The sequence below is a fragment of the Wolffia australiana genome, chromosome 1 (assembly GCF_029677425.1).
Source record: "Wolffia australiana isolate 7733 chromosome 1, ASM2967742v1".
NCBI classification, from domain to species: domain Eukaryota; kingdom Viridiplantae; phylum Streptophyta; class Magnoliopsida; order Alismatales; family Araceae; genus Wolffia; species Wolffia australiana.
In genome coordinates, this window is record NC_135835.1 from 24,790,001 (window position 1) to 24,813,286 (window position 23,286).

General features: G+C 44.3%; 1 protein-coding gene across 1 annotated transcript in view; it reads left to right on the plus strand.

Moving 5' to 3' along the window:
* Positions 1–22,767, plus strand: part of KAPP (kinase associated protein phosphatase) — a 25,495-nt gene extending 2,728 nt beyond the window's left edge. The window contains exons 6-13 of the mRNA XM_078586370.1: positions 5,814–5,957; positions 6,048–6,109; positions 11,480–11,615; positions 12,141–12,235; positions 21,547–21,662; positions 21,738–21,867; positions 21,998–22,052; positions 22,560–22,767. Coding sequence (XP_078442496.1) covers positions 5,814–5,957; positions 6,048–6,109; positions 11,480–11,615; positions 12,141–12,235; positions 21,547–21,662; positions 21,738–21,867; positions 21,998–22,052; positions 22,560–22,691 — 870 coding nt within the window. The 3' untranslated portion in view covers positions 22,692–22,767. The remainder of the gene's footprint in view (positions 1–5,813; positions 5,958–6,047; positions 6,110–11,479; positions 11,616–12,140; positions 12,236–21,546; positions 21,663–21,737; positions 21,868–21,997; positions 22,053–22,559) is intronic.
* Positions 22,768–23,286: the final 519 nt, after the last annotated feature.

Here is a 23,286-nt window from a genome sequence, read left to right on the forward strand (position 1 = left end):
ATAAATTTGTGGTAGATATTTTGGTAGTGAAGCTTAAAACTGGTCATCGTAGGAAAGTAGAAGAACAAGAAAAAACATTGCTTAAATTTCTGACGCGCAAGAAAGCCCTAGTTTTATACAGGACAGGTTCCACTAGCTGTTAGTGAGACCCATTAGGGAATACAACGGTCAGAAAGGTCTAACAGGGATATAAAGGTAAAATACTAACTTAGATGGTTAAATAATAATAATCAACATATAGCTCCGCCAACACTTCCCCTCGAGAGTGTATATTGATCTTCTGACATTGACATAAGGTGTACTGATTAAGCCACTCTCCAATTTTTCTTTAAAAAGGGTCGGTCCACCTCCACGTGCTTGGTGCTATCATGTTGAACTGGGTTACGGGCAATCTCAATGGCAGCTTTGTTGACGCAGTAAATGTGGATAGGCATCATAAATGGAATTTTGAGGTCCTCCATGATGGATTTGAGCTACAGTGCTTAACTGTATATTGACACAACCACCTGTTTTTTACTTCTCAAAAAGATGAGATTGCCACCTAGGAAGGAACAATATCCTGTAGTAGAGTGTCGATCAATGATGTTACCTTCATAATCTGCATCACTAAAAAATTCAAGATTAGTATGATTATTTTTCTTAAAAATAATCCCATATCCATGTGTTCCCTTCAAGTATCTGAGTATACGGAGTACTGCTGTTTCATGTAATCCGCTAGGATCTTGCAAAAATTGGCTGACGAGTCCGACGGCATAGGAGATGTCAGGCTGGGTATGTCAAAGATAAATGAGTTTTCCCACTATCCTTTGATATCTGCCCGTGTCAGCTGTTGGTCTATCTGTTCCTAGTCCTTACTTAAGGTCAGGATCCCCTGGGGTAGGCACAGGTTTACAGCCAAGCATCCTCGTCTTGGTTAACAGATCTAAAGTGTAGTTAAGCTGGGATAATATGATCTCTCCCCCCTGAATATGCCACTTCAATATCCCAAAAAAACAAAGTTTACCTAAGCATTTGATCTCAAAATCCTTGGCTAAGTGATCATTCAACCTCTCTATCTCTGTTATATCATCTCCCGTCAAAATCATGTCATCGACATGGACAAGTAGCACGACTATGCTGGCTGATGTATGTTTGATGAATAATATGTGATCACCATTGCTTTGTGAATAACCCATGCGTTTCATTGATGAATCATATGCGTTTCATTAATTCACCAAACCACGCTCGTGGAGGCTGCTTGACTCCATACAAGGTTTTATGAGGTTTTCAGGCCATATTCTGAGTTTATCTGTGTTGAAGCCTGGCAGGATACTCATGTATATCTCCTCCTCTAAGTTGCCATGAAGAAATGCATTCTTGACATCCAGTTGATGCAGATTCTATCCTTAAACCACCGCCAGGGAGATCAGAATTTGCATGGTGTTCATTTTAGCCACAAGGGCAAACGTCTATAGGTAGTCAATGCCAAAGGTTTGTGTGTAGCCTTTAGCAATGAGTCGGGCTTTATACCTGTTGATGTCACCATTGGGATGATACTTAACGGTAAAGACCCATCAACATCTGACTGGTTTTTTTCCGTGTGGGTACTGAACCAAAGACCAAGTTTGACTTTTGTGTAGAGTGGTCATTTCTTCTTCCATCGCTGTCTTCCAATGACTATTTGCCAGGGTTTCAGTCACAATAGTAGGAATAGGCACTGATTCGACTTTAGAGATAAGTGCTTGATAAGGTTCTGTTAGTAACTGAGGGGAGATGTATGCCTAAATTGGGTATGGAATGTCCACTTTCTCACCCACTATTTGGGTGAATAAGGTGAATGGACCTGGATCGGTCCTTCAAATGGTATACCAAATCTTTGTATTGTACTCACACTCGATTCTGCTGCGACAGGTGTGGGAGCAGATTCACTGATGTGTTCTTTAACTGAAGCAGTCAGTGGGTCATTACTGTGATACAAAAGTGCATTAAGTGTGGACTGGTAGCAGCTGGAAGTGTCATGGTCGGATGCAAAGGGTGGTCAGAAGGATGGAAAAGGTGGTCAGACTAACACGAAGTATTCATATAGAATGGAACGTGTTCATGGAAGGTGACATCAAGGGTTCTGTAGGGTTGTAACATGGATATCCCTTTTGGGTCATACAATAACCAACAAAGACACATCTAAGGGCGCGTGGTTCGAATTTAGGCCGTGCATCCAAAGATTTTAAGGGGAAGGGAGGGTTGTAATCTAACTCTCTGTAGGTGTTTTTCAAGTTCATCAATGGGACTCTTATTTCCAAGTACTCTTGTAGGCCATGTATCTAATAAGTGTGTGGCGGTCAACATAATTATGTAGAAGAAGAGCAAGGGTGACATCTAACAGATGTCTATTCTTCCGTTCAGCAACACCATTCTATTTCGGGTTGTTGATACATGATGCAACTGCATGTGTTTGGAAGAAACTGCATAATTCATGGTTAACATAATCTTTCGCGATCTCGGAGCAAAATGTTTGGATGTTCTTGTTAAATTGTAAGTGAATCATTTTAAAAAATCTGATGATTAATGGTACAGAGTTCGATTTCTGGAACATTAAGAAGACCCAAGTCATTCTAGTACAGTTGTCGATAAAGGTGATAAACCAGTGACTGTCCCCTGTAGTAGGGCCCGGAGATGGCCCCGAGATATCACTGTGAATTAATTCAAAGGGTTGTGGACATCTCTGAAGTGATGGAGGATAGGGAGCACGTGTGTGCTTAGCCAATTGGCAAGTTTCACAAACAAAATCCAAAGGGTTTAAATGAGTACAAACATGGGGAAATAACAAATGCAATGTTGCAAGAGAAGGGATGTCCCAGGCATAGATGAAGCAGGAGTGCCTCTCTTGATGGTGACATGCTACTTTTGTGTGGCGTCACCACAAGATTGAAGGTGCACGGGGCATGTTGCTCTGTAAGGTAGTACAGGCTGTGCCGTTCTGCAGCGATTTTAGTCCTCTGCCCTGTGGTCTGTTCACAAGAACACAGCCAGTTTTAATAAAGGTCAAGTCATGAATCATGGATTCTCTCAGCCGATTCAAGTAAGTCAGATTGGCCGAGAGAGACGAGACATAAAGCGTGCTTTTAAAGGATCCAACATTTGGGATGTGAACTGTACCAATGCCAGAGATAGGAATCAGATGGCCATTAGCAATCAACACTTATTGAGTAGAGGATAAGGGTATAGTGACTAAAAAATTGTTTATGCGGAGTCGTGTGATCTGTGGCTCCAGAATCTAGAATCCAGAGATCACTTGATTGGCATGGTTTTTTAGATGCATTTTGAGAAATGAAACTTGTGTAAGCATAAGGGATCATACCAGGTGGGGCGCTGGGGGGTGCAACAGATGCAGATTCATCATGCGACAAATCTGGTCGAGTTCTTGCTTCAACTTGTCTGCCTCCTCTGCAGAGATACCTGTGGGATTTGCCCCCATTGATGATCCTTGTGGTTGAGCAGTAGTCCCTGTGGGTGTTTGTTATTGTGGAAATCTGCAGGGGATCTCTTCATGTGTCTGACTTAGAAATGTCTTCTTCTGACCATATTGAGGTTTCCCATGAAGTTTCCAGCACACATACTTCATATGACGTCGTTTGCCATGGTGACTGCAGCACGTGTGCTTTGGGATCATCTTCACCAATGTTCATCAGACCCCTCTGTATTGTGGGTCGTTGTGATTGGGTAGAAGATGAGGTGGGAATTTTCTTGGTGAATGATTTGATACCAAAGGCTGTTGTCTCCTGGATAGAGTCGACAATCCGCGTTTTCCGGAGGCTCTCTTCTAGAACGGCAAGGCTCACTGCGTCTTCAAAAGTTGGGGTTCTTTCTCTATTAATAAGAAAGGCTTTAAGAGTATCAAACTGTGCATTTAGTCCTGATATAAACTTGTGCACTCGGTCTTTTAGAACATAAGCTCTCTCCTCTGATTCTGGATTTTTCACATGTCTGTAGTGATCTAACTCATTCCAAAACACTGCTAGTGCCGAAGCATGCTCAAGTACTTTCATACTCCCGTGAGTAAGGGTGATTGATTGTTGGACAAGAACAGCTATATATGCTTTATCATTTAGCTTGGAATGGGTCTGATGGACTTTCTCCCAGACATCCTTCACATATGTGGATCGCAGTAGACTCCGACCAAGAGTAGGTTCCATCGTCTCAATAAGCCATGCCTTCAGCAAGGCATGCCTTCATAGAATGGATTAGAGGAAGTTGGTGGGTAAGTAGTGAGGTGCGTGAGCTTTCGTTCTCCTTCAAAATCATCTTAACATGTTCAGGCCATTCTAATAAATTTTTTTTCTTCAGCTTGAAGACTTCAGGAGCTTTAGGCAAGTTGTAACAGGACTTAGCATAGTCAGCAGATGAGTAGACAATAACAGGGGAAAGTTGGATTCTCATATTGTCATCCATTATCCTTATGGACTTATCAGGTAGTACTAATCTCAAAAAATTGAGATGGTATATGTAATGCCTCTCTACCCATGTTGGTTTACAGCTCAAACAGTATAGAGTTATGAGCCAATACACGTGCTCTCCCAGAAAGCGGCTATGGCTCAGGAAAAAGAATCCTGAATTACAGCGTGCTCTATGGCACTGCCATTTTATGACTTAAATGAAAAACACGAAAGTCAACTGCATGCATATCACAACCATCCTCAGTTCACTTATAGTTCACCCAAAGGATTAGAAATGAACCAGGTAATGCAGCGGAAGAGGAAAGAAGAACCACTTGATTGAGTGCCAGTTATGGATTATGGGTAAAAACCAGGAAAGATCTTTCACCTCGTGAAGAAGTAATGGGTGCTGCAGATTGCGGTAGGCAAAAAGGTAGAAACGGTAGCTTACGGTAAAAAAAACTTGACTCTTGGGAAGGCTTGTTAGCACAAGGTTTGGCTTTTCAGATCTATTCAAAGATGCTTCTTCCCGAGCAATGCCTTCTTAGAGTAATGGCCAAACACGAGTTTGTATCCTTCTTGAGCGACATTTTCTTCGATAGCACCAGGCACCAGATTCAGATCGCAAACAACGCCACAATGGAAAGAAACACTAACAGAATCAGCTTCTTTGCGGGAGCCTTCAAAGGTCTGATACCATGTAGGGAAGTAGAAGAACAAGAAAAAACATCTCTTAAATTTATGACGAGCAAGAAAGCCCTAGTTTTATACAAAAGGGGATCCATTAGCCATTAGTGAGACCCGTAAGGGATGGTCTGAAAGGGTCTAACAAGGATATAAAGGTAATATTGTAAATAATAATAATCAACATATAGCTCCACCAACAGTCATTATTACTGTATTCCATGTACAAACATTTTTAATTTCATGTACCCATGAATACTTTAATGCGGTCCAATTATTTACTCTGTGATTGATATTTTAGAATCACCTGCTTCAATAAGTGTTTTATTTGTCGCATAAAATTTTTATTCTTATTCATGTCGCTCTTGTAGCTTACACGAATTTTCCTGTTGCATGCATTTACCCTATTAAGGATTGGACGGAACGCCAGAAGAGGTGTGGGAAAGGGAAATAAGGAAGAGAATGAAATATTAGAAAGAAAAATGATTGTCTTACTTAATAATAGGAAATACTTGGGCATTTATATCAGGTACATACGTGATACGGGGTAAAATTGAAATACCTGTAAAGAGTAGAAAACATGTCCAAAACACTCTTCCTCTCCTCTTAATTCTTGCCCAAGTAATCTGTCTCAAGTCATCAAATTTCTGTCTCATAAAATTTCCCTTCCTTCTGTACAGTGGATTAATTAGTCAGCATATCAATGTTTCTTAACAGGTTCAAATTATGCCCTATGTGAAGTACCCCTCTCCCGTCAGAGTTGGCATAGCATCTGATCCTATGTCTCTGCGTAGAGGTGGAAAACACCTTCCTATGGAAGATGCTCTGTATTCCCAATGGCCACTTCCTGGCATCGATAAGGTTCCTTTCCTATTTGATTCGCATACCAGATTTGATTTATTAGATGATGGATTTGAATTTTCTTCATTTGTTACAATTTCTTGCTTGTAGTTTGGACTATTTTGCATTTTTGATGGGCATGGAGGAGCTGCAGCGGCCATTACTGCTTGCAAGTTAGTTCTGCTCTGTATGATATCATTCCTTTTCTATGAATTTACACGCTATCATATTTTCATTTATGTTGTCCTTTGGTTGCTATCTGTTTCTGAAGCACAAATAAGTTCTCATCATCTGCCTGAAAAAAAAACAAATGGAATCTTATAAAATAAAAAAGACACTTTTAAACCTATAATGACAAACCCCTTTGTTCTCTAAGACTCCCCCTCAAGCTTGTCAGCGATGTATTTCATTTCCAGCAGTTGAGATTGTGAGCATAAAAGCCAAGACGAGGTGAGGATGTTGGTGAATATGCTCTCTGATAGGTTCCCACTCAGGACCGATCAAAGAGCATACTGACTTTTAGATGTTTGAAGTAAAGGGAGGAGCCAGGGTGATCTGAGAAGCCCCCCATCTTGAGAGCTTGAAATAAACCCTTCATTGTCTCACATTGTACTCTCATTCCACATCCACCGTATTTAGGGAACTAGAGATACAACTTTAAATAAACATCCTATTAGAATAGGGAATGATGCTTTTACCCCTGCTGTCTGGCACCCCACTCAAGATGGTAATGAAAAAGGGCATTTCCAGCTTGGAAGATGTGAGCATGGTAAGGGAAATAAAAGGATAATGTGCCCATGATGTGGCACTTTGGTTGTCGGGGCACCTCCATTGACGAGGTGGTACCCTCTGATGTATCAGAGCTTGTGATGTGGCCCATCTGTTGGATGAATATCTTGAAGTTCCTTTCTGAACGAGGTGAACCACAGAATCTGATAGTTCTTGATCACTCTTCCTTTTGCTGTTGCCTGATTCTAAATCACTTCTTCTTACTTCCAAATAATCTGAAGACTGCCATCAAGCATCTATCAATTCCCTTCTGTGAAAGTGCTCTTGAGACCTCCAATTTGAGAGCCCTAGCTTATGAGCAAGAACGCTGTAGGGCGCTTCAATTGTTTGCCATTGAGACTGCCATGTTGCGAAAATTGGGTGATGCAGTGGTTTGCTTGCAAGAGACAATGCTGGAAAACTGTGAGATGAGGGAATGAATCTAATGGGATGAGGATTCCTAGATGGGTTCCTGGTAGTGAAGATGGTACAATGTTCTGGGGTTTTAGTGGTCGCTTGGAACGAGATGTTGTTTTCCAAAGCGGACGCATGGAGGGGGCGATACGTGGCTGCAGTGAAGTTGACACGCTGATGTGATGGGTTTGAATGGGTGGTCATCTCGGTGGACCTATACAGAGTGTTAGTGTCTTCCAGCGGCTTCCACTACTGGTTGGCAATGATTTCAATGTATCCCTACAGGTGTGGGATTGACCTAACCATTTTGTGGCAGACATAAGAAGACCAGGGCCAAGATGGACAAATCCTGGCTGTGGTAGCGAGGAGGAAGTGGTGGCCATCATAGACTGGACAGTGTGCGGAGGAACACCTCATGGGAGTTAGGAAACACATTCAGGAGAAGAGGAATAAAACGTGGGGCTGACATCTGGGCAGGTCTCAAAATAATGAATGGTCTAGAAGTTACAAGAGTCTTGTTGGAAGAAAAGTCGAGGGAACAAAAGAAGTACCAGATAGCTGAGGATAGGAAATGGGAGATGGTCTGGATACAAAGCTTGTTGCAGATGTTGCTGAAGGAGGGTGATACCAACACCAGATTTTTTTCACCTCGCGACAAATGGGATGAGGAGATCAAAACAAATTTTGTAGGTGCAGGTGGGGAGTCAGTAGTTTGTTGGATCACAGCCAATAGGTGGAGTGGTGGTGGAGCATCTTTTCACTTCTCTCGATGTTGGGCCAAAAGCAAATGGAAATGGAGTGGTGGAGGGACTAACAAGGAGACGTGGAGCAGCAGGCTGCTTTGGTGAGGCCGTTTACAGTGGAAGCAGTAATTATGGCAATTAAGGGGCATTATGGAGAAGGATCCCTGGGTCCTGATGGCTTTCTGGTGTTCTTCTTCAGCAAGTTCTGGGACATAGTTAGAGCAGAGGTTATGGACACATTGGATGAAAGGGGTCACTAGAGTCGACGACTTTGGACCCCTTTCATCGTCCAATTCTATCTACCTCACAATGGCAAAAGTTTTAATGAACAGACTGCAGGAGGTGATCGATGATCGTGTTGGACGCTTCCAATCCCCTTTCACCCCAGGCTGACAAGTAGTTGATGGTGCAATGGTGGCTGGTGAATTTCTAGGGGCTTGGCCGCAAAATGAGACTGAAGGCTTCATTTGGAAGGTTGATTTTGCAAAAGCTTACGACTCCCTTGATTGGGATTTTCTGTGGCCTCTACAGGGAAGAGAGGTTTTCCAGCCTGAGTGGGTGCGCAATGGGTTAGGAGATGTATTAGGACTCATACATTCTTTGTGTTGGTGAACATATGTGAGGGAGGGACGATACACCCCCAGTGGAGTGTTAGGCAGGGATGCCCCTTGGCAACCCTACTTTTTGTTCTAATAGTGGATGCCTGACCATGTGTACAATAAGTATATGTTCATGGTTTGCTCTGGGGATTCCATATGGCGACCTTCCCCACGGGTATTTTTCTACTACAATATGTGAACTACACCATAGTTTCATGGAAGGCTCGGTGGAGAAAGCTAGAAATCTCTCTACACTGTTAGAACTTTTTGCACACATTTTGGGTTTGCAGGTCAACCGAGCAAAATCAGCCGTTGTAGGGTTTGGTCTATCATAGGAGGAGGTGGTACAATGCTCCGAGGCTCTGGGGATGCCCATTGGGACATTACCCATGCACTATTTTTGTTTACTACTAACAAAGGGGAGGCTTTTGAATACGGATTAGACTCTGGTGATTGAAAAAATGGAGAGGAGACTGGAGGGCTGGTACAGTTTCGTGCTGTCAAGATGGGTCGATTGGTACTGCTGCAATCTGTGCTCTCAGACATTCTGTTATTTTTCCTGTCTGTCTTTAAGTTGCTGTAGGGAATCATAAGGAATCTGGATGCCGTAATAAGGAATTTTTTCTAGAAAGTAGCTGAAGCGGGAACAGCAAGAGATTCAGTAAGGTCTCTTGGGAGGTGCTCTGTTGACCGGTAGAGCTAGAGAGACTGGGGTGCTACACCTGCAAGCCATGAATATAGCATTGCTGGTGCCAGATGTGTTCATTCTTCATGGCAATATCAGTTAAGATGATTCAATAAAGTCTCAATCGCTCTACTGCTGAGTCTGAGGCAAAAGATGATCAATCAATTCAGTGGTTCATATTGGATCAAGTTGCTTGTAGGGCTTGATCTCATTGATCACTCTGTTCTCCATCCAAAGATCAGTAAATTAACTCAAAACCTAATCCAAGATAACATCTTTGATAATACCCAATTTAACAAAGTTTTTGATCCTGCTGATTATGGGCAGGCAAGATTATGGGGTCAGAGGAGGACATAAATGGCACGCAGGATTCCCATATCGCCCATAAAGAGATCTAAAAAACCAAATCACAAGAAACCAGAATGTTTACCCTGCTGGGAGGATCTCTTAGAAAATTTGACTACTTCTTCACTGCCCTCTATAGGGAAGGGATACAAGTATCTAAAGGTAACGCCTCTTGTGCTGGACAAAATAACTATTTCTCTGCTCTTCTTTCATGTGCAGCTGCTTTCTGTCTGACAATATGTATATTCGTTTACTCTATTTATATCTCTCCCTTCTATTTTTACTCTTATTAGGCCCTCAATATAAGGCTACATAATGATGTCTTTCCTTCTTTGAGTTGTGGGGCCACCAAGGCCTGCCAATACCTGTATAATAGGGGGTAACAAGTTTTCCCTTTTGAAAGCTTGATATGGTCCTCTAGCAACTTTTTGATGACATGCCTCAGCAGCATGACCTGGTACATTGGATTATAGGCTTCTTTCATCTGCGTCTAAATGTAGACTATCCCCATGGAAAGGGAGAGTATCAGTCAGTAGCTTGGGCCAGGAGGAAGTAGGTTCTGAAGGAGTTAAAGATAGAATGATAGTTTTAAATTAAAACTTACAGGCATAAACATCGAAGTAGCTTGGGCCAGCGGGGATTTATCTCCTTTCAGATAGCTTTCAACTTAAAGGGTATAAATCATGACTGAATCATCACATTGCTTATGTTAGATGGCCTTGACATTGAGATCATACATTCTCTGTTCATCTGGCCGCATAGCACAATTATTATGGAGTTCTTACCACAGCTCTTTCACCATTTTAACTTGCAGGAATCTGTCTCTCATTCTGGGGCCATGCCTTCCAGAATCTATTGTTGGATATAGGCCTCATTTGCTATCCAAACATAGTTGAGGTTCTCTGGAATGACCAGATCCTCTTTCAGATGATCCTCATGCTTCTTGTCTCCCATTTCCTGCACCATCTTACTCCACTGATTGATTTGGTTCCATTAAACTTGGGGTCAGGTTTCTCCTCATGATTTCCAGAGGACAAGCTCTCCTCTTGAGGCTTCAAAGTTGCTTCAGAAGATTCCTCTCACAAGGATAATGTAGAGAATGCAAGTCCAGACGCTTGCTGTAGTGGGGGCCGAAGTCGGATAAATTCACCATGTTTGTTGACCTGCTCTAATTTCATGTGAGTTTCTGCTCCCCTACAAGCTGTCAACCTGCCCTCCTGGATTAGGGTCTAAGGAATAGAAAAACCCCGTTGATTCACGTGAAAGGCTGGTTTAAATACCAGTATTTTACATGATGGGCCAATGGCCTATTAAACTTAAGTTACTCATTCCCTTGTGGAATAAGTAACATAAGTTGTTTATTGTGGTCTCTTATATATATACTTTTAAAGGAATATGGTTACTTGTACTCAATGGCCCACTTATAACGTAAATAAAAGGAAAAAATAGTTCAATGACTAATAATATGTGGGCCACGCATGACAAAAAAGCAGATGCAATGAAGAAATGCAGGCAGATTGACAAGGGTAACGTTTGCACTGATGTATAATTCATTTATGCCCTTACAAGGTGTGTTGTGATGGTAGAGATGCTATACCTGGAGTACTTGGCAATTTATATTAAAAGAATTCATTTGTTTCTATGAAATAATTTATCTGGGGAGCACTTCACTTTTGAAGATCATCCAAGGGTGGCTTTTTCAGCTAACAAACTGAGCTAAAATTTTTAAGTTTTGCACAAAAAGTTGATGGTTTGTTATGGCGGCTGAAAATTAATATACTGTCTAATTCTAAGTTACTGAAAATATTGTAAATTGGATCCATCGTTGGAGGTTAAAATTATCTTTATTTACTCTTTAGTCGGTTATTTTGTCCTGAAGTTCCTTTACTTGACATCTGATAACATTCGGCATGGTCAACTATCAACGTAACATAAATAAGAGCATAAACCTTAAAGCCGTCTTGAATGACCATGATTTTGTGATCTCAGAATTCTTCCACGGATTGTTAGTCATGCAATATCAAGTTCTAAAGCAAGAGAAAGTATCATTTCTTCATGTGACGCATCTCAAGTTCTTAAAGATGCCTTTTCTCAGACAGAAGCTGCGATGACACATCAGTATGAGGTCAGGTCCTCCCCTTTATATGGCGTTTTTGAAACTTCATGTAAAAACTCAATATGTTTAATGGTTTTAGAAGGCTTGATCATCTGCTGCAAATTATGTAGATTCTTCCTGCAATATTCGTCTGTGTTGACTAGATTAACTCAATAAAACACTTCCTTTTTTCTAAAAAAATAAAAATAAAAAACGCTTCCATATGAGCTGTTTTTTTGGATATTTTCATTCTTTAATTGGTGTTATAATTTTCTTGTAGCAATTCAATCAGAAAATTACTCAAATATTCTCATGGAATTACAATTTGATGAACGTGTACGATCATTGAATTTAAAACGAAAAATGCATTTCACCGTATTTTAACAATTCATAAGGAACATAATATTAGTATAATATGAGTATAATATGAGTATGATAAAGACGTGTTTGGATCTACATCATAATTTCCCCTTTGCTATTAAATTACTCTAGATTACTGTCCTCTTTTGTGTTGCTTTTATGCTTGACCTTTTTGTGGAACATATATATATTCAGGGCTGTACTGCCACTGTACTTTTGCTCTGGGCTGATGACGGGAATGAGCTATTTCTACAATGTGCAAATGTTGGTGATTCAGCTTGCTTTATATAGTAAGGTTTTCTTTTCCGTGTGTCCTCTTCTCCCTTATTGTGTTTTGCTTTCTGTGGAGACAAGAAATACCATAGCTTCTGTTGGGAAAATGTTCACTGGCAAAGTAAAGGAGAAAAAATATAGTTAATTAGAAAGAATAAATGATCTGTGTTGTACAATGGCTTTGACTCTTGGCTCCGTTCCAAGAAAGATCAAGGATAATGGTGATAAGGTATAGAAGGTGGTTTATTGAAAGGTATTCTTTGTGTCCCATCGCTGGAGCTTTGACCCTTCATCTCAGCTGATCTAGTTAAATTCTGTGGACTAAATGCCGTTGTCCTGGTTGAACCTTGATTTATTCTAGCTTTCTATTTTTCTAGAGTACCTTCTGCTCCATCCTTTATTTTGCAAGTTCCATTTGTCCAGTTCATTATCTCAATTAAAACAATGCACTTAGCTCTTCGTCCATCACATCCTGTCTTTGATGCCTTGAGCCCTTCTAATGATTATGATGGATCAACGTGCTCGATCAGGTAATGTGACTCTTTTGGGAGGTGAAGTAAAAAGTTTCAATCTAACTCATTCTCCAACGACTTTTTCGGGGGTAGAAAAAGGCTCATAGCCAGCTTTGGAGGCGAAGTTGAAATCCATGCGACATGCTCTCTGCATTCTGATCTGTGTTTGTCCACCGTGCAACAGTATAGCATCTGCAAGGCATCCTTGCCATCTCTGAGTCTTGGTTGATGCAGACGCATGTAATGGGAACAGCTCTGGTCCCTCTTGATAGCCTCTCCAGGCTCAGAGCTATCCTGACTTTTCTGATGTAATTTATGGCATGCATTCCCATCATTCTATGAAAGCGCAGTCCTCTGTCCTCATCCCTTGGTGGGTTGTAATAGGAGCTCGATATATCACAGAAAAGGGGATCCAAGAGGAACGATGAAGAGAAGCTGCCGTACTATACATAACCAATAAAATGATTCAAACCACAGGCGAGTTTATGAACGCCGGAGGCCCAGGAAGCCAAACCGGCCCATTGACCCAACAGAAGACCTAACCTAAGTAGCAAGAGGGAAGAGGAAGGGGGCATCGAGATTCAAACGTAAGAGTTCTCCTGTCCCTCTACCTCTACCTCTACCACCTCTACTTCCCCACTGACCTAGCTGGCGTCCCCTCTGCAGAAGTTCTTCCCGGCGACTGCTGCTGCGTCTCCCTCCGGAACGGCTATCCCCCTCCTCGTCCGGCCTCCTTTCTTCCCCCTCTCCCGGCTCCCCTAGTCTCAATCAGAAGTCTGTTCCCCTCTCTAGGCATCGACGAAGCCCAGAGATGGAGTTTCTTTTCTAAATCTGTTCTGCATTTGGATTGCGTTTTAGCATTATTGTTGGGATCTTATCAGTGTTATCAGAGCCACTCGTTCCTCCGACATCAGCATGCCCAAGAAGAAATCAGCCGCCGGCGAAGCCAAGAGTTCCCCCAAGGGGACGCTCAAGGACTTGGAAGCCAGTGTTTCGGATCTGCAAGCACGCATGATGAAGAGTGCCACGGCCGCAGATGTCCAGGCGTTACGTGCTGAACAAACACTGATCAGCGAAAAGCTCGACGCTCTGTTGGCTCTGCGCAACTCGTCTTCACATCGCTCGGCGGCTCCTCATGAGTCAGGCGGGGTTCCTCGTCCCTTATCAAGCAGCTCCGCGTCGTCCCCCACGCTCCGTGCCGGCCCGCACCCTCAGGAAGGCCGCACGGGCGAGAAGTCTCCAGCGGTGCACACTGCGGCCGTGGAAGGCCGAGCACCCTCAGAACCCCATCCTGGAGCTCCTGGCGAGGACGAATCGGGACGCGGCCATGCGGGGTGTCCCGCAATACACCTCGGGATCCTTCCCCCACCTCAACAAGGGCGAGATCGCAGCAAACAAGTCCACCAGGAAGTCCAGACGCCCCTTCTCCAACCTCCCAGCAAGGAGGGCGAAGCTACCAATGGTGAATATGGGCCTCATTGCCTCCGGCAGACCCAGCGCATCGTCTGGGGGCCGAGACCGCTGGAACCACAGCATGTTGGGCACCAGTGGAAGGATACGACCATGACCCAGGACCCCGGGAAAATGCGGGGCTAATGCTTGGGGCCCTCCTCGGTTCGTCAACAGGTCATCGCTATCCCGCCCAAGCTCAACTAGGGACTCAAGCCAAGGGTGGCCACGGCAGAGAGCTGATCCAATCAGCGCCCCCTCGCTTATGGGCTGAAACCGCAGGAGCAACACCCGCGGGGACATCTCGAGATCCCAGGGACGAAGATTGGTCATTTCCACAGCACCAACCAAGGCAAGAGTACGGACATCCTGGGGAACAGCCACAGGGGAGGAAACCGCCGGATCAAGGAGGACACATTGGGTTCAGGGCCGTCCGCAACCGAAGATTGGCTCCAGTGATGCCTAGGCATGACCGAGGCACCATAGATGTCCGTGAGGCCACCATTGGGTTCGAGGACCCGGAAGAGCTAGAATGCAGACGAGGGCTCAGGGCACCCGAGGAAAACTATCGGGGTGCACGTCATAAGCATCGCACTGCTGACATTCCCTTTTTTTCAGGCGGAGATCTGGAGAATTGGCTGCGGAAGGTGGAGCACTATTTCAGGTCATATCCGGCAGACGACAGGGAACGAATGAGAGTGGCAGCATCCTACTTAGAAGGCAAGGCGTCAAAATGGTTCTGCTACAAAGACGACCACTCAGGGTTTCGCAGTTGGGAGGATTTCAAGGGCCAATTATGCAGGTTGTTCGGCCTCAAACCGCACCACGCCTATACACGCCTATTTCAAGTACGACAGACGGGCACAGTGGATGAGTTGCTGGATGAGTTTGTTCGAGTGGCAGGGTATATTCCCGACTTGTGCGAGCGCACGGCTGTCCATGCCATCCTGGCCGCCCTCAATCCTGCCATCCGTAAGGAGGTACGATGGCGAGATCCGCAGTCCCCAGATGAATTGTTTGATCTTGCGCTGGAGGTGGAAGAGGGATGCAAGACGATGTCGACAAGGGTCGAACCGTTCGCCCATCCCAACCACTGAAGCAGAAGGATGACTCCCTAACCGACAAAGCACTGCTACGGCCGCGACCGGGGACATGGGCTAGGGGCACCACTCAAAAGGTACATCTCACCGTTGAAGAATTGAACCAGAGAAAGGCCCAAGGACTCTGTTTCCGTTGTGACGACAAATTCACCCTAGGACACCGCTGCCGCAAGGATCTTCAGATTCACCTACGCTTAGAGGCTGATGAGGGGGATGACGACTCAGACAACGAGGATCAGAGACACCAGAAGGAAACCAAAAGTGAGGTTGGAGACGACGTGACCCTGGCTTTCATATCCCAAAAATCAGCTCTGGGCCTGGCGTCCCGGAGAACCCAACGCTCTCTGCGCCTACGAGGCACATTGGAAGGACTAGACGTGGAGGTGCTGATAGACACAGGAGCAACAGATAGTTTCATTCAGCTGCAGCTTGCCCGGACTTTAAGGCTATCATTCCACCCTATCGCTCCATATGACATCCGCCTCGGAGACGGCTGCACCATTAGGGGAGAGTCGCACTGCCCTCAAGTGTCCTTATGTCTCCAAGGGCATCTTGTAGTGACCGACCTCTTGCCAGTTCAAGGGCTTTGTGTCAACATCATCCTGGGATTGGATTGGCTTGGCTCCTTAGGCTGGACTCAGGCCCACTGGGGCTTATTGTTGCTACATTTTCAGGTGGACGGGGTTTGGCACACGCTGGAAGGTGACCCGGGAACCAGCCGACTCACGGAGTCCTGCCCACGCAAAGATACCAAGCTGAAGGGCTCTCAGCATCCCAATCTCCAACTGATGACGGCACCTCCGGCTCTCCAGACAAACACTTTAACCCCTGGGTCTTCAGGAGGCGAGGGGGACCATCTCACTGCTCTGCAGTTGCGGTTCCCAATGGTGTTTGCGGCAACCTACGTAGCTCCTCCATCACGACCACTGGACCATCAGATCATCCTCCAACCAGGTACGGGACCCGTGAACTGTCGCCCATATCGATACTCACATTTGCAGAAAAACGAGCTGGAGAAACTTGTCGCCGAGCAATTGGCCACCGGTATCATCAGGCCGTCCTGCAGCCCTTATTCCAGCCCAGCTTTATTGGTCAAGAAGAAAGACAACACCTGGCGTTTCTGTGTGGATTACAGAGCATTGAACAAGGTCACCGTTCCCAACCGTTTTCGGATCCCAGTCGTCGAAGAGCTACTCGAAGAACTTCATGGCATGTTTACATTCACCAAGCTGGATTTGAAGTCCGGCTACCATCAAATCCGGATGCGCGAGGAAGATATAGAGAAGACTGCTTTTCGCACACTTCAAGGCCACTATGAGTATGTAGTGATGCCATTCGGGTTGACCAACGCTCCCGCAACGTTCCAAGCCATGATGAATTTAATCTTACGACCATTCTTACGGCAATTCGTCCTGGTATTCTTTGATGACATCCTCATTTATAGCAAAAGCGTCACCGAGCACACACAGCATTTGCATCAAGCCCTTGAGGTTCTTGCACAACATCATCTGCACATCAACCCCAAGAAATGTTTCTTCTACCAGTCCCACCTGGAATACTTGGGCCATTGGGTATCCGCCGACGGAGTCACTACAGATGCGGGGAAAGTGGCAGCAGTATCCTCCTGGCCCATACTGCAAACTGTCAGAGAACTGCGGGGATTTTTAGGGCTGGCAGGGTACTACCGTCGCTTCGTAGCGGGTTACGCTATGCTGGCCTGGCCCCTTACCCAGCTGCTTAAGAAAGGGAAATTTGTAGGGACGGAGTCTACCCAAGAAGCGTTCGAGGCACTCAAAAGAGCTCTCTCCACCGCTCCAGTACTGGCCCTACCAGATTTCTCTGAGGAATTAGTCTTAGAGACAGATGCATCTGGAGTAGGTGTGGGGGCAGTCCTCATGCAACAAAGCAGACCCATTGCCTTCTACAGCCAAGCCTTGCCGCCCACGGCGCGCTCCAAATCCGCCTACGAGCGAGAACTGATGGCAATTGTATGGGCAGTTCGCAAATGGCGGCATTATTTGCTCTTCCAGCACTTTATCCGGACCGACCAGAGCAGTCTCAAACACCTTTTTGATCAGAGAGAGGTTCATGGAGAATGCAACCATTTATTGACCAAATTGCTGGGTTTTCGCTTCTCTATTCAATACAAAGAGGGGAAATTCAACAAGGTGGCCGATGCGCTATCTCGTCTTCCTTCCGGGGACACCCTCCTGGGCTCCATCTTCGTCAGTCCGTGGCTCGATTTGGAGGCCATACGTTAAGAGGTTTCTTGAGACCCAGTTTTACAAGCAATCGTCCAAACGGCGCAGCAAAAGGCATCACTTCCACCCCACTACTCCTGGGTAGAGGGGCACTTGCTTCACGACGGAAGGTTGGTCCTTCCCCGCTCTTCCTCTTTTGTTAACCGAATCTTGCAGGAATTTCACTATGGGAAAATTGGCAGGCATGCGGGATTGCTAAAGACGTACCGGCGCATTAATCAACAATTCTATTGGTCCGGCATGAAGCGTGATATCAAAACTTATGTCAATGCTTGCTCCCATTGCCAGCAGTTCAAGTCATCATCACTTGCCCCGGCAGGGCTACTTCAGCCATTGCCCATCCCAACACAAATCTGGGAAGATATCTCCATGGACTTTATAGAAGGGCTTCCAAAATCAGAAGGGTTCGACTGTATCTTCGTGGTGGTGGACAGGCTGAGCAAATACGGCCATTTCATCGCCATGCGACATCCTTTCACCGCGAAAGAGGTGGCTGTCAAGTTTATTCAGGAAGTGATTCGACTCCATTGCATCCCACAATCCATTGTGTCAGATCGCAGCAGCACCTTCATGAGCGCCTTCTGGAACAACCTCCACTCTCTGCAAGGCACATCCCTCAAACGCAGCTCTGCGTATCATCCACAGACAGATGGACAGACCGAGGTCGTCAACCGAAGCTTGGAGGCGTATTTACGATGTTTTGCAGGGGATCAACCCCGAAAATGGAGCACTTATCTTCCGTGGGCAGACCTAATCTATAATACTTCCCATCACACCAGCCTCAAGACATCTCCGTTCCGAGCTGTGTACGGACGGGACCCCCCCAACATTGTCCGTTATGGGACCCCACCATCGCCCATTGATGACCTTGATAAATTGCTTAAGAGCGTGATGTAATGCTCGACAACTTGAAGATGCACCTTACGCGGGTTCAAGGACACATGAAGGACCAAGCAGACAAGAAAAGGCGCGAGGTGTCATTCCAAGAAGGCGACCAAGTTTACGTCAAACTTCGACCATTCAGGATGAAAACCTTGGCACGTCGCCCTAATGAGAAGTTGGGAACGAAATTTTTCGGGCCATACCGCATTCTCCAACGCATCGGAGCTGTTGCGTATCGCCTTGAGTTTCCTCCCGAGGTACGTTTACACCCCCCCGTCTTCCATGTCTCGCAGCTGAAGCATGCCATCGGGCCCACGGCCCACCCTCAACCGGTTCCGCCATCTCTCTCGGAGGACAACGAATGGCTGGTCTACCCCAAAACCATCACAGCTTTCCGACCCTTGTCACAAGGCATGCTAGTCCTGACCCAGTGGCGTAATCTGCCACCCCACGAAGCAACATGGGAACTAGCTTCCATCCGCCGACAGCAATTTCCCAAATTTCCGCTTGAGGACAAGCTGACTCAAATAGGGGGGAGTATTGATACGATCCACAGGCGAGTTTATGAACGCCGGAGGCCCAGGAAGCCAAACCGGCCCATTGACCCAACAGAAGACCTAACCTAAGTAGCAAGAGGGAAGAGGAAGGGGGCATCGAGATTCAAACGTAAGAGTTCTCCTGTCCCTCTACCTCTACCTCTACCACCTCTACTTCCCCACTGACCTAGCTGGCGTCCCCTCTGCAGAAGTTCTTCCCAGCGACTGCTGCTGCGTCTCCCTCCGGAACGGCTATCCCCCTCCTCGTCCGGCCTCCTTTCTTCCCCCTCTCCCGGCTCCCCTAGTCTCAATCAGAAGTCTGTTCCCCTCTCTAGGCATCGACGAAGCCCAGAGATGGAGTTTCTTTTCTAAATCTGTTCTGCATTTGGATTGCGTTAACATTATTGTTGGGATCTTATCATAAAACAATAAATTTAACATCTGATTCACTTGTTTGCTGCCCTCCTAAAGGGAATGCCGCTCTATTTTAAGGGGAAAACACCTTAGGAGAAAAAATGACCGGAATGCCCTCACGGGGTTTACAAGGCTGTTGGGCAGTATAAGGCCATATCAGGTTGCACCAAAATATCACTCATTTTTTCTTCAAAAAAAAAACATATCCGCAATTAATTGTCTGACGCCCTCAGTCTCTGGAGTTTGTCTCTCATAGTAGACGGTTCTTTTGAAATTTCTATTGTTTCTTGTCTATTATTAATAGAGGACGCCCATGGAGGAAGAGATGCTGACTGTAAAATAGAATGACACTTGGGCCTTAGTCTCAATCTCTTGCAGGGTGTGGTCAGATGCAAGTGAGTCAAAAGGATGAAAGTTGGTCCGGATGGGTCTAGAGACCAAGCGTAAAGCTTTTCATGTTGCGCAGGGGTATACGCAGGCCTATTTTGAAGGCTACTTGGAGACCTTTCTCCACGTTAGTCATTCATTGTGTTTGTGTTTGCTCATGCTTGTAGCTTGGTATTCTTGGGCCCAACATCAACTGGACATTAAAAAGGCGTTTCTTTATGGTGATTTGGAAATAGTCTTCATGGCGCACTGCACCCGCTTGGGTTCTCTGCCTTTTCTGGATCTAACCTGGTTTTTCATCTAAAAAAATGTTTTAATGGTCTCTGTAGAAACTAGTCAACAATAATAATTACTGGGAGGTAAGGGTTGGATCTGATTAGAGAGAAGAGCTGAGAAAGTGAGGATGATGAAGAGACAGAAAGAGGATAGAACGTTGAGGTGATAAAGAAAAGCGATGTGGTCTCTTCTGCTGGGATGGAAGATGATGTTTATCTGCCCAGCAACATCTCCTTAGATTTTTTGCCTTCATCATTGTAGAGTGGATCACTTTATATTGTCTTTTTTGTTTTCACTTCTGGGAGACTACTTGGGTTTAGAATATGTGGATAACATTACCGTCATTGGCAATGATGCTTTTGAGATTTCTTCCTTAAAGACTGCATCATTATTAAAGACTTGGGAGCCCTACGTTATTTTTTTGGGATTGAAACTTATCACTCCACGTATGATAATTCTCAGCCAAGGAAAGCATGCCTGGGAACTGCTCTAGGATACAGGTTTATAGGGTGTCAGGTCGACATTTACTCCTACGAACATGAAGTTTAAATTTGGCGTAATAATGGACATGAAGTTTAAACTAATGTAGGATCTCTGTCTCTACAGCTGCATTGCTGGCAGGCTGAATTATCTTGACCCCTTTGCACACTACTCACTGGACTGATGTTTTACAATTTCTGAGTTGTCTGCAGCACAATTTGGTCGTGATCTTTAACTGAGAATGGCTCATTTGACGCCTGTTGTCCAATATGGAAGCTGTGTCATCCATGATCCTTCTGGTCAACCTGCCTGCTTGTCGGGACACTCACAAGCTAGGTTTTTAGGAAAAGATGAAGCCCAGTTTACTCACATGGTCTACCCCATATTTAGGGGCTTCTTAGTGGGCCTGGTTTATAATGGGCCTACAAGGACAGTTCAAGAAATTACGTGGGCTAAAGAACGAAATACAATAGACGGCATTAAACAAGAAATGAAGGACGCAGATCCAAGGCGGCTCTCCGGTTTACAAGATCTACCATTGAAATTATACACCGTTCCCTCACTGTGGAATTCATTGATAGACCAAGAGCACTATTTCTTAGAAGGCATGACTTAGAGATCACAACTTGCTGTCCTATAAGAGTTCAAAGACTTACTTTACTCTTGAGATAATTTGGCTGCTATTAGTATCCTCCATTTTTATACTCTCTTTTGTCAAGTTTAAACTTATTGAATAATGTGGGCCTCTTCTTTATAATCTCTTGGTTCACTCTTACTTCATCTGTCCCCTGATTCTTCTTCAATATCTTTACTCAAGTTTATTCCATAAAGCAAAAGACATAGCGCTCTTACCCTTTGAGATGTGTACTTGCCATGGGGAAATTGTTTATATCCCTGAGAAATTTCAATATAGTTTAATTTAGGCACTTAAATCCCAATGAAAGCTCAACTTTTACGTAGAAACTTATTTGAATGTCAAAACTTTGAAGATATGTGGACTTTAGTCTTCACTATGTTTCTGTTTATGTCAGTCTTGATGGAGTTGAAATCGAGCTGACTCAAGATCACAGGATATCTGCTGCTAATGAGAGAGATCGTTTTAAGGAAAGAGGAATGCCTTTGGCAGCAGGACAGACACGCTTGCATGGTAACCGTCCTTTCTCTCTCCTGCATATTTTTAAATATTATAAAAAAATTACTCTGTATTTTTTTGGATATGCAGGAATCAATATCGGCCGCATGCTCGGGGACAAGTTTATCAAAGAACAAGATCCGCGATTCAGTTCAGAGCCCTATGTCAGCCAAGCCGTGCATCTAAACAGTGCCAGTAAGGCGTTTGCATTGCTAGCAAGGTAATACAGACCTCATCATTTAAACTGGTTCATTAGTTCTTAAAAGGTTTCAGTTCATGGTACGGCTTTTTTTGTGTTGTGGTCATCCTTATCTTTTATTGTCATTGTTCTTTTCCGGGCCAAATCCCAGTGATGGACTGTGGGATGTAATTAGCATCAGGAGAACTGTGCAGCTTATTATTCAGGTAATTGTCGGTTTACATTGATGGAACGATATGCGTTGTTTGTTGACTTGTATGGATGTGTTTATGTGCGATATTTATGAAAAAAATAGATGGAACCTTTAGATTAAAAAATTCATGCCTCCAGTACAATGCTGGTTAGGGATTGGAATCTTTTTGGTCTCTGAAGAGAGTTGTTTTGAAGGAAGCTCGAAAAAAGATTCTGTTGATTAAAAATTAAAATTCAAAATATTGAAATACAATTAGCTGAAACAAATCCTAAGGAAAGCAAAATTAGTAAAATTTAATATTTAATATATGAAATTATATGTTAATAAATAAATAGAATAAACTAGTCAAATAAATAACCTGAGAATTTGCAAAGGCCTTTACAAATAGTTAAATGTGTGCTTGTAAGTGCTATGGGAAGCAGAACATGTTTTGCGCGTGTTGTTTCGTTATTCTTTTATACTATTCGTGGGTTGTTTCTTTAATATTTGAACCTAACGGCCCCTTGAAACGAAATTGCAGACAAAAGCTGCGGCGTGCACAGGTCAAGCCAATTCTGCTGACATTGTCGCCCAGGCAATACTGAACGAAGCCAGGTCCCTTAGAACCAAGGATAATACATCTGTTATCTTCTTGGATTTTGACACTTTATGAGACTTCTGCAACCCCATTTATCTTCTTACAGCTCCTTTAATTAGTAATCCATGTCATCTTTCAATGTTCTTATTCATATTAGCATCCTTATCCCCCATTTTTTCTATTTCTAATTTTCCTTGGATTTTTAGCCTTTCTAATATTGAAGGTTTTCAGCTTGCGTTGAGGATGGGGACAAACGGTCATTTGTTTGCAGGAATTGATGTTGATGTCGACTGTCATTGGTCATCATGGAGGCAGACGAATGACATAGACAATGACAATGCCAATGCCAATGATAGGTCTCATTCATCTTATCCATTATGATTTTTCCCCAATAAATGCAACTCTCTACCTCGGCTTTTTCGCATGGCTAGAAGACGATGATGGCTATCTCCATCCTCATCGGTTTATCTGCCACGGCATGATGATGACGATAATGAGTTAGGCCCTCATTCTCGTTATTGTCGTCTGTACAAAGAGTGAGATGATGATGATGATGATGACAATATTGTCATCCCTATCCTAGTGGTGGATGATGATGACGACAATATTGTCATTTATATCCTAGTGGTGGATGATGATGATGATGATGATGATGATGACAATGTGGGAG